Source organism: Pholis gunnellus, assembly GCF_910591455.1.
Source record: "Pholis gunnellus genome assembly, chromosome: 8".
Classification (NCBI taxonomy): domain Eukaryota; kingdom Metazoa; phylum Chordata; class Actinopteri; order Perciformes; family Pholidae; genus Pholis; species Pholis gunnellus.
In genome coordinates this window covers 8,093,092-8,105,151 of record NC_136534.1, presented here as the reverse complement: position 1 = coordinate 8,105,151, position 12,060 = coordinate 8,093,092, and the positions used below count along the sequence as shown (strand labels likewise).

The 12,060-nt window shown below is 43.1% G+C and overlaps 1 protein-coding gene across 1 annotated transcript; it reads left to right on the top strand.

Annotated features, from left to right (window-relative positions):
• Nucleotides 1-461: 461 nt before the first annotated feature.
• Nucleotides 462-11,229, top strand: LOC306699366 (galanin receptor type 1-like; the record flags this gene model as incomplete). Its single annotated transcript, XM_079163963.1, has 3 exons — nucleotides 462-1,124; nucleotides 1,216-1,281; nucleotides 10,474-11,229. The coding sequence occupies 3 exons, from the start codon at nucleotides 462-464 to the stop codon at nucleotides 10,792-10,794; spliced, it is 1,050 nt and encodes a 349-aa protein (XP_079020089.1). The 3' UTR covers nucleotides 10,795-11,229.
• Between the last annotated feature and the right edge of the window lie 831 nt (nucleotides 11,230-12,060).

The window sequence follows — 12,060 nt, the reverse complement described above, 5'->3', positions numbered from 1 at the left end:
TAAACGATTCCTTCTTTTTCCCCATCAGCATTTCTCGGGAGGTGGTAGGCTATGATGGGTGCTGACGCAAATGACACGGACCAGCCCCTTCTATAATTTGGGGGGAGAAAAAGTCCCCCAGCAAAGAAGTATGCTCCAGACTGGATAAGCGCGGTCGGTGCGCAAACGCATCAGGTGCGCACCAGGACGAGCTCCAAGACGCGCAGCGCCAAGACCGATTCATGCCGTATAGAGAAGAAGATAGGATCGTTTACATATATTACGAATGTGAGGTGAAAGAATAATGCGGGGGATTTAGAGAAACCTTGAGATAAAATAAACAAGAAAGCTCATGGAGACGCACCGGACCACAAGCCCTTGCTCTTAAAACTGTCATGAAGCAGCAGCGGGGCGAAGACCTCTCATAGGTAATTTCTTTTGCGGCGTTTTAAGTTCATCTAAAGAGGGGGGGAAAAGAAATCATGAACTTCTCGGAGTCTGTGTGGCTCTTGGAGGAGCCGTGGAACCTCAGCAGAGCGCAGGAGGAGGACCAGAAACTTTTATTCGGGATCGACACGGATAATTTTATCACGCTGCTGGTTTTCGCGCTCATCTTTTCGCTCGGGGTGCTGGGCAACTCCATGGTGATCACTGTGCTGGCCCGGAGCAAACCGGGGAAACCACGGAGCACCACCAACATATTCATCCTCAACCTGAGCATAGCAGACCTGTCTTACCTGCTCTTCTGCATCCCTTTCCAGTCCACCGTTTACATGATGCCGACGTGGGTCTTGGGCGCCTTCATTTGCAAATTCATCCACTACTTCTTCACCGTGTCCATGCTGGTGAGCATCTTCACCCTGTCGGCCATGTCCGTGGACCGATACATCGCCATTGTGCACTCCAGAAAGTCCTCCTCTATCCGGGTGGCGAGGCATGCTCTGATCGGGGTGGTGGTGATTTGGATACTCTCCCTGGCCATGGCTGCGCCAGTCATGTATTACCAGAACATTTTTCACAGCGCACAGAATCACACGTTCTGCTGGGAAGTGTGGCCCCCAAACCAGAAGAAGGTCTATGTGGTTTGCACGTTTGTGTTTGGTTATGTCCTGCCTCTGCTGCTGATTTCCTTCTGTTACGCAAAGGTAAGGAGAGCTTTTCGCACGGGCCATGGAATGACTGTGAACATTTTTGAGCAATCCAACTCATATCTTACCTCTATTTCCTTGCTTACAGGTTTTAAATCACTTGCACAAAAAACTAAGAAATATGTCCAAAAAGTCAGAGGCATCAAAGAAAAAGGTACGTATTAAGCTGTCCCTTGGAGGGGTGAGAGTGGAGGTGTCATGGCCATATGTTGGCAGACTGGTCTGTAATCAGGAAAGAAAACACACTAAATACACACTGGATAAGATAGACACAAAGATGGGGTGATTTATTACCTGTTGACTTACTAAGAATATGTTGGATTTAAAATAATAAACAAAATACAATAAAATAAAATATGACTCTGAAATGTCAAAATGTTAAGTTCATCAGGAAAAAAATTTGAGTCAAAAAGGACATTTTTATAATATAAGTGACGACCTGAACTCTTGAATTCAGAATTAAACAATGATCTGCCATGATGATAACGTTCCCAATGATGAGGATGATGAAAAGATGTCATCCTTTACATCTTTTTTTTTAAAGCAAATGTGTACACAAGTTGGAGCTCAACTGAAATATCCTATATATCTGGATCCATGCATTTCATACAGTTCAGTAAGCAGCAGCCTTTTCTTTTGCCCACATATGGTTTTGATTTTAAGCAGGGGTCAGTGTTCTCAGTCTTCAGGAAGATATGCATATCACAGCTAACCTGACCCGCAGTCCTGTGCACGTCACTCAGCGATGGGATGATGTGTCTGCACCATATGCTCTACCGTTTCCTCCAATTCAAAAGGCAGTCAAAGACAACTGTTCCCCTCGTCTCTGTTGTTGCTCAGAGACAAAATGATGAATATTATTGTTATTATGCATATGGCACACTCGAGCAAAGTGGGTCTAAAAGGCAATGTGCAATCAAACCACCCTCTAGCCTTCATTATACCTGGTGGATTCATGGTCATCTAGCTTCAGAGCCAGTTATCTGCTCTTGCCCGCTTAATTGTCTGCCTGTCTGCCTGTCTGTCTGTCTGCCTGTCTGTCTGCCTGCCTGCCCGTCTGCCTGTCTGCCTGTCTGTCTGCCTGTCTGTCTGCCTGTCTGCCTGCCTGCCCGTCTGCCTGTCTGTCTGCCTGTCTGCCTGTCTGTCTGCCTGTCTGTCTGCCTGTCTGTCTGCCTGTCTGCCTGTCTGCCTGCCTGTCTGTCTGTTGTCTTTCACAGCCGGTCAGTTCAGCAGCACCGTCTGATAACGACCTAGTGCTATGAAACCAAGGAGTGCCGACTGCTGGCCTGCCGCTGGGAGGGGAGGAATTGATGAGAATGTGAATGTACTTTGTTGCGCACTTTCCCAACATACATGCTTTATTGACTGAGGCTTAAAACAGGAATTTCACATACTGATCCCACTGTGCAGAATACTGATCGAGAATACGCAGGGGAAATGTAACACTGACAGCTGTGTGACAAACAGTCAGCAAACAGTGCATTAAAGAATACATAATCTAACCTGGTAGGATAGCAAGTGTAAAACGACAACTAATGTCAGAACGGACTGTTTACACACACACACACACACACACACACACACACACACACACACACACACACACATATTAAATCTGAGTAAGGTATCAACAACTTCAATCGAAAGGGTTTCTGCCAGAAAAGCTGTTAAGCTCTGCGGCAAAGTGTGTATGTATGTGTGTGTGTGTGTGTGTGTGTGTGTGTGTGTGTGTGGGGGGGGGGGGGGGGGGGGGGCTGAGGACTGGGCGGCTTGTCACTAAAATGAGAAGAGCTGGATAACCTGAAAAGCGTGTTTCATGGTCAGTCACAATCAGTGGTGGATATTGTGAGGACATTTATAGACTGAAATAACATATTCCTCCTCGTCATCAGAATTCTTCAATTCAGCAAGACACTGGACCCCAGTTGCTCCAGATGGTCAGACCTCTTTGCATGGTGGCTTGTAGTCCATTGAGTTTGTATAACAAAATCTAAACAGACTCTCGCCTCTTAAACTTATAATATTGGATGATACATCTTGTTTGTTTAATCCATGAAAAAAAACCTAAATGCCCTGTTGCTGGCGACCTGTCCAGTAGGGGTGTAATGATCATCGATTCAATGATCCAATAATAACGATGTGAAGTAAAAACATCAATACATATTGCCATCTTCAAGATACGCCTTTTGTTCAAAATTCCCAAACATTCATTCCTTAACATTCAAACAGCGCAAACATGAGACATGTTGCACTTTATAGTGAACAACAGGATATCTATTTTTATTCGTTTTCATTAAAAAGAATAGATAGTTTCTCTCTTATCAATTTTCTTATTTAAAAGTAATAAAACTGGGCATATGACATTTTCTCATATCGATCTGAAATGAATCAAATCAAATCAAATCTGGGCAGACTTTGTGATCAAATATTGTGTTGTTGTCCAAATAATCAAGAACGTATCTTATTGTGATGAAACTGTCCAGGGTGTGCCCCGCCTCTTCCCCAGTGTCCACTGGGATTGGCTCCAGCACACTTTGGATAAGTGGTTAGAGATAATAGATGGATAATAACCGAAAACATGAAACAAAAACAACACGTTGCGGTCTTACGGACGGTTATATAAGAACTATTTCTCGTCATGGGAGCAGTGACCTCCTGAAGTCTCCCCTGGTTGCCTAGCGATCACACGTTAAGGACAATAAAAGTCAGCGCTCCCCTTCACGTTTTGTGCAGATGAAACAAACAAGCTGTAACGTGTTAAATGCCGGCGCTCCAAGGTCTGTACACCAAAGGCTGCTGCTGTCAACCAAGTATAATCTTATCACACAGCTGAATAGAACAGGTGGCATCTTAAAATAGATGACGAGGTCAGCATTATTAGTACGTTTTGCTAACTATTGCCACGAACGTTCATTGTCCCAGACAATGAGCATTGCTGGTGAAGAATTCGGGGGAACCTTTAAAGTCATCTCCTAAACTAAACTATGTTGTCTCAAAGGAAAATCGTGGCTGTTCTGTATCAGAGTATAGTGTTAACAAATAGTTATGAGGTTACTGTCATGTTTGCAAGCTCCTTTTATGCGGATATGTCATACAAGCAATGGGGGGTTTTCACAAAAGATCAAATGAGACAAATAAATGAATTGCAGCGGGCCCCTCGGTGTCCTTGGTGGAAAGCTAGGAGAATTTGTTCAAAGTGTTGAATCATTAGTTTGTGCAGCTCACCACTGGTCCCGTGAAATATATTATCAGTGACAGCTGGGAAGAGCAAGGTTACTCCCACTGCTGCTGTGAAATAAATCCAGACAAACTCCTCATACACCCTCCGTAGGAATCAGATCGCCTCAGCAGGTTCTTCTCAATATCGCTCGACATCGTAGGCTAATTCTTTCTTTGTCATCGCAACACATCACGTCTCGACTTAAAATGACGGTAGATTCAGGCGGATATGTAGGTGTCAGGTGTTATGTGATTGGTTAGCGAAAAATCGAATATAATTAGGAAAATGAATATATGGCCAAGCCGTCTTGAAATTGTTTAACAGCATCTGTAAATTGAGACAGTTAGTGCTAAGGACCAAACAACTTCAGAGACCAAACTGCTCGTCTTTGACAGAGATGCTCATCGAGTGTTATCCTGATGTTAGGTAACAATTGTTAAACTGTAAGCATAAACCTCAGTGGGGATGTCAAAAAAATGCGTTGCCTTTCACCTTTTGTGGAATTTTGCTTATCCTTGCCCTTGAATACATTACTGAACTGTGACACACAATACGATTGATCATTGTTAACTTAATATATCGACGTCAAAAATGCATCTTGACAGCTTTTAATCAATGATTTGATGCACTGCAGGGACCGGCTATCTTTCAACAGAACAGGATTACAAGTAGAGACAGAGTGGGTGGAGAGGAGGGGCTGAAAGGCATGAATTTTATTGGTTCTGTCTTCCTGTGTTGATGCTGCTGTTTGTTCTAGGCTAACTGATGGCTCTCAGGGGGTTGAGGTGAAGATATGAATGTGTTATGGTGGCAATATAAACAAAGCATGGTTATTAAGTTGCTGCTCTGTGGGAACCTCTCCCTGGATACTGTGTCTTTGCATGTGTGTGTGTGTGTGTGTGTGTGCGCACATACGCGTGCTTGCGTAACATGGCGGGGCTGATATCTCTGCACAATATTGACCGTTGACCCTCTCGACTGTGAGAATTTGAATGATGACATTTCGTCAGACTGCACACACCTTTGCACATAATGCGTTGTCATTACTGTCGTACTGCTTATCAACGCAGAGTTTCGAGCTACAACTGTACCCACAGTTAGGTTTTGGAAAGCTTTTTATCCCCATACTGACTTTCCTCTTTGTTCATACTGCATTAATTGTCTTTATTGATTAAATGCTTTTGGCCACTTGGGGCTGCGCAACAAGCTGCAAACACAACATTGATATATAGCACCGTTTAATGAAGTTATTAATGAGCACCTGTTAGCAAACAGTACCCATACACATCCAGCACACAGAGACACAGGAGCATTCGAAATCCTGTTTATGGCCATGTGGTGAAATAGAGTCTAACATTCACTCTCTGTTTTACCCTCTATCAACTCCTGAAGGAAATATCTGGCTCTACAGATCCTCTCCACTATGTTCACCGTCTGTCTGCTATTTGGTGATAGGCAGGCAGTGCAGAGTGGGTCTTATTAGCGTGTTCACTGAAAACAGTTGCCAAAGACAAAGCCCTGTATTTCCTGTAGATATGTAATGTATTCAGTGAATTGTTGGAACAATCAGAGATAGAATTCGATAACACTTTATTTGAAGGGGTGTGCATAAGACTGACATGACACCATCATGGACAATAAGGAGTCTTTATGAATGTGTTATGTGTATGACTGTTGTCATTAAGCGTCATTCGGCCAATTATCATTATTTAATGCAATGTTGCCATTGTTTGAGGCGTCTTTGTTGTATCGACTTGACATTAACCAAGACAACATAATCGGTCCCAAACATGCCATAGCAGGCCTAATTATCGAACCTAAAATAACTTATTTGGCTTTATGTGTTAGCATAACATTAAACTCTCATTTCATGAGACCAATTGTGTCATGAACAACAGAGGAACCATCAAGACTAAAGATGCCTTTCACTGTTATAAAGTCAGTTTGACAACAGGGAATACAAAGTGATATATGGAGTGATGGACAGATTTACTTGCTGCTAAAGTAACCGCTAATTGCATTTGTCGTAAGTCATCAAAATGATCTCTGTCGGCCGTGTTCACTGGTAGCAACAAGTAAACTATCTGTCCATCACTCCGTAAATCACACCCTCTGGATATTCTGGGATGAAAATATTGGCGGGGCCACACAATAATCGTAAAAGAAAATATATTGATGCAATCCAAACATACCATAACTATATCAACATTGAAACAACCAATAAACTGTGCGCAAGTGGGGGGGGGGGGGGGGCTGCCATTGCTGTGACCAATATATCACCAACAGCAGTGATGACAAAATTCCATTAGGACCACCAAAGGACAATGTTAAAGATCTCTTATCATCAAATGGCCTACCCATGACCGAAACAACACCAACACGAGGACAACAGAAACGCAGAGCAAAGCGCATGCAGTGAACGGCGCACTGCGAATACATTTCAGTCAACACAGCAGTCGATACTTTAACATTTAACAAGACTTTTGACTCGCCGATGGAGTCCGCTTCTTGAAGAGGAATGAGGTGCGGCGGTCCTTCATGTGTGCAAACTTCTCTGTGGCCTTGAGTTCATTTTCGATAAATAGCATAGCCAGGGCATTCAACCATTGCGCTCCCATTTTATTCCGTGTAAATGTCTTTATTCATTTCAGAGAGGAGAGGTTCCTCTCTGACTCAGCGCTGGTCATTGGTGTTGTGATGGTGATTTGAAGAAGTGCCACAGGTTTCAGACAAGGACTCCTGGAAGTTGTTTTCATGGATGGACTTCAATGGAGAAAGTGCGCTCTTGCCTTTGCTCGGTTCACTTTGCTGGTGGAGGGTTTTCAGTTTTGCCTTATTTGTTACTGGCCGTAGTTTAACAGCGCATTCAAGTTCAACCTCTGGAAATCATTTGACAAACTTTGGGAAAAGTTTGCAATCAATGGGTTTTGCTGCAATCAAATGGTCATTTTTAGTGAGCCTCTCCTCCACTTGACTTGACACGGTGTCGCTGGCCTTTTCCATGATTGCGTACGTGTTGATTTTCATCCTCTTATTCCCTTCTGCTCCGCTTTCTCGCACAATCACTCGTACCCTGAGACGTCCTACGTTCGTCTTGAAGGTGTCCATCGCCCGGTTGATGCCAGCCGCATCAATTTCCTGATTTTGCAGTACATTGTATAGAATATCCACTTCTGCCATGAGCTCAGAAAAAAAAAACTGCAATAGCTGTAGGAACTTTGGTTCCAGCAGTTGAATGGACAGACCATTGGCCTCGTTGATGGTCACCTTATCATGTCCCTCTTGTGGGCGAATGTTGTCCAAACACTCCTTGACCTTCCCACACAGCATTAACTGTTCTGCCTTTAAAATTCCACTGGAGGCCTGGAGATGCGCGCTTGGATAGTGCTCTTTGACAAGAGTCTGAACTCCACGTATACTTCTCATTAATGCACCCCCCTCATATGTTTGCACTATGAGCTTGTTAGGCCGTTTAGTCCAAAAACCTCTCGATTACTGCCTTGTTTACCATATAGCGCAGTACCATGACCATTTGTGACTTGCAGGACACATCCGTGGTCTCATCTGCCTGCACAGCAATGAAAAGTGCATCTGCCAGCTGTTAAGCAGCCTCATCCATTATACATGCAATCCAAGTGCCCTTTAAATAGGGTTGAGCATCGGAATGGTTTGCATCTAAAAATGCCAGGGTTTAATGAGCTGGCAGACTCGTTACGTCCATGCAAGGCAATTTCGTAAAGGTTTTGTAAAGGTTATACTTTAGCCAAGTTTTGCTTTTGAACCACTCGCGGTTGAATGATCTTTCTTTTAAATCTTGTCCTTCTTGAGATATGATCAATGCCGGTCGATGTGTTCATCAAAGTTTTATTTCCAATTTTTGCTCCAGGGGTAAAGTGCTAAATCGTACTGTAGTTAGATATTCCACACGAGTCATCACTACTGTTGTAACGTTAACGCAAGCACAATATCAGTTCCTCTTTAGCTAGCAATACGTGTACACCCATTCAAATCAACAAATGGGATGCTCATAGGGTCCCTGGCCATCAGGCCCCACTCACGGTCTGAAAGTTCAGGTTTGAACGCGCACACGTGCACATTTAATCATTTACACACTACAAATCAAGAATTTTCTAGAGTAGAGATTTCATTCCGACTATGATGAAAAATTGAAAAAATCTATGAAGTAGAAAGTTTACCATTATTGTGTCTGAAATGTAGAAAGGCCTATAATTTCTTCTGTACAACAGCACCCTCTAGTGGGGCTGTGCCCCACGGGCCCCTAATGCAAAAACACCAATGAGTGTTACCCAGAATTCATATGGCATATGGAGCATTGAGCACAGTGTGAATGAATGTTGTTCTGTGCTACTCAAAGGGAAATGCAGATGGACAATTGAGAAAAGTTAGATTCCGTTGGCCATCGTAGAGTCTGGTTGAAATACGGCAGCAACAATTCAGCATCGTTCATCTAAAGACTGTATCAGTCAAATGTCAGTATGTATGAATGCATTTACACATGTCTGATTTCTGTGCTATGCTGTGTTTATGATTCTTTATGATTAGCTTTCCCTGCTCAGTGTGTCACTTTACACTTAAATCAAACCAAAATCATGGGATTTCTGATAGTTACATGCTCAAATGGCTAGATTGGACATATTGTATCATGTTTTATTTGTTATTTCTAACTTTCCTTGAACAAAAACTACAGAGGAAGCAGCATTTGTAATTACTTTGTACGTCCCGTTTAATTGTATCTTATTTTTGTGTCTTGTATAATGATAGGTTCTATTGTAGGTGGTAACTGGAAGATAGAACATGTCCTGCTGTTTAGAGCAGCAGAGCAGAATGATCTCAGTCTGTGCACATCTCTGTCGTATTCTGCCAGTGTACAGTCACTATTCACTTTAAACATTGTCATCTCCTCATGGAGTTTTCTTTTAATTATTCAGTAAGAATATAATACATTTTATTACATACAAGTCAGTGTTGAACCTATAAAGTCCAAGCCTTATGGATGAAAAGCTCCTTTAATATGTAGCTCTGGAGACATGAACCAGACTGGAATGAGACGTTCTATAGTGTTTGTATAGTATTTACTGTGCAAGTGCACAATTCTGACATGAGGGCGTTGTACACATCTACAGGATTGCTGAGTGAAATGTCAACAGGATAATGTGATTTATGTGGCGCTAGTCCGTTTAATACAGTTTCATAAGCTCTTTATAAGGCCCTGAATGAGAATTGGTTTAAGAAGGAAATACAGGCAGCTGTTTTTGGTGAAAAGCGTTGAATCCAATAATTACCTTGCACCACATGGCAGATGAACAAACGTAGTCACTAGCTGGTGAACATAGTGGATTATTTAGGAGCTTAAGAGACAGATATGTTCCTGAGGAGTTGGTAAACAGAGCTAAAAGGAGAGAGAATATCAGACCTATTTTCCCCAGATTGCCAGAAACACAACTAAACATAAACGCTGGTGTTGCTCTGTGCCTGCAGGACGTTTGAAATAGGCAACTTCTGCTTAAACGTTGGCCATGATAACACTGATAACATGCCAAAACAAAACATGAATGTAGCTTTAAGGAAATATTTTGGGACTGGCATGTTGCCCAACTTTCTTAACGATAACATTGACTTAGCACCATGCTAACACATTTGCATGCACGAGGCTTCATATTAAAACGTACTGTACATACCAGTAACTCAGAATAGTTGATGTGCTGAACGCAGGTGAACTTCAGTTTGTATTTATCTGCTGTTTAAAGTTAGTTATAGTCTCACTTTGGCCAAGAAGTTCACTGTGTATTAAAAGATAGTAATCACAGAGTCATTCAGTGAAAGTAACAGAAAAATGACATCACCAACTACACGTGAAAAAAAAAGGGGAATTTGTAGTCTGAAGATGATATACGGCAACGTGTTGGTGTATAGCAGCACACGATGGAATGAGAATAAAGACTCAAGCAGCCACAGAAGAAAAGCAGAAGAATCTAACTTTATTCCCTTATCCTGAATATGACTTAAACCTGAGTTACAGCATTGATATTCTCACTGATGTCCCTGCAGGCACTGACTAAATCCCTCTCCTACTCCTCTCTCTGTTCCCAATGTGTGGCTCCCCAGACTGCTCAAACTGTCTTGGTGGTGGTGGTGGTGTTCTGCCTCTCTTGGCTCCCTCATCACGTCGTACACCTGTGGGTGGAGTTCGGGACCTTCCCGCTGAACCAGGCCTCCTTCGTGTTACGGGTGGCTGCCCACTGCCTGGCGTACAGCAACTCGTCCGTCAACCCGGTCATCTACGCCTTCCTGTCGGAGAACTTCAGGAAGGCTTACAAGCAGGTGTTCAAATGCCAGATCGGCGGCAGGGACTCCGCGCTCAACGACGTCAAGGAGATCCGCAGCAAGGCGGACACGCCGCCGTCGACTAACTGCACCAACGTCTGACTGACGAAGGTGTGGACTGTGACATGAAAATGAAGTATGGCGACTGTCCCGCTGAAACGCAATGTAAAGTCATGGGGACAGGGCCCTCAGACGTGAGCGTGTGTGTGTATGTGTGTGTGTGTGTGTGTGTGTGTGTTTGTTTTCTTGTAGGCAAGTATGGTTGCTTGGATATTGCTGCAGCCATACTGTTCCACATGAGCGCTGTTCATTACACCTGGAGCCGAGGGGAGGAGACAAAGCCACCGAGGCTTCAGGGCATGATTGTTCACTCTGTGATCGGTCTCTGTTTCCTTCTTTCGTGGTAAAAAACCTGTTGAGTGTGAAACTCAGGTGATGATCTCAGATGAAGGAAATGATCCTCTCTCTTAAACTCATTTTGATTGTAGACATATGTCGTCACATCACCATATATTTACAAGCCGATACATAAAAAAAAAAAAATACGAGGTCATTGTACTTTCAGACTATTATTGCGTCATATTGAGTGACAGCATAATCACCCGCTGAAGTAAAAGTGTTGTTTGAATACATCTTCTCTTGTCTGAAGAGCAGCGTTGGAAATTGTTTAGCAACATTGTACAGAATTGTGATTACTTTTTTTTTTTAGGAACAAGCAAGGGATTCAAATTGTTAAATTCAGCAATGATGACACCAACTAGTCCCAGTAACGCTCTGTTACTTTGACGCTTCGAGGGTCAACCTGTTTGCTTTCTGGAGGCTGGAGGCAGCTATAGCATCTTTAGAAAGAGTAGAAATGCGGCTTCTGGTGACTCCAAAATTGTCGTAAATGTACATGTTGTAAATTCAGACAATTTAACGTTGTAAATTACACTTAGCCGCCACCGTTGTTCACTTCAGAGTTGGAGGGCGTGTGAACGGAACTACAGCAAAGATACACTCAGGTCTTACTAAAAGTCAGACCTCAGGTAGCTGTCTAAATGTGTTCGTTGCGCAAAGCTCTCTAGCTGTTGACTATTTTAAAGATGACTGATTTTTCAAACATTTTGGGCAAATTAAGACCAAAAACAGACCGTGAAACAGAGTCAAACTGCTCATCTCCCCTCACTTCAGCAGTTTGCCCTTTTGGAGAAATTCAACACTGACAAGGACATTTTACTTGGGAAAATTCTGATGAATGTAACGCACTGCAGACGCACTGCAGACCTTTAGCATAGATGGGTGGCAAGGCAAGGGCTCGGTGCTTCTGCTAACTCATCGCTCAGGCTCTTGATAAACAAAAAAGGGCCCGACGATGTCCTCAATGTT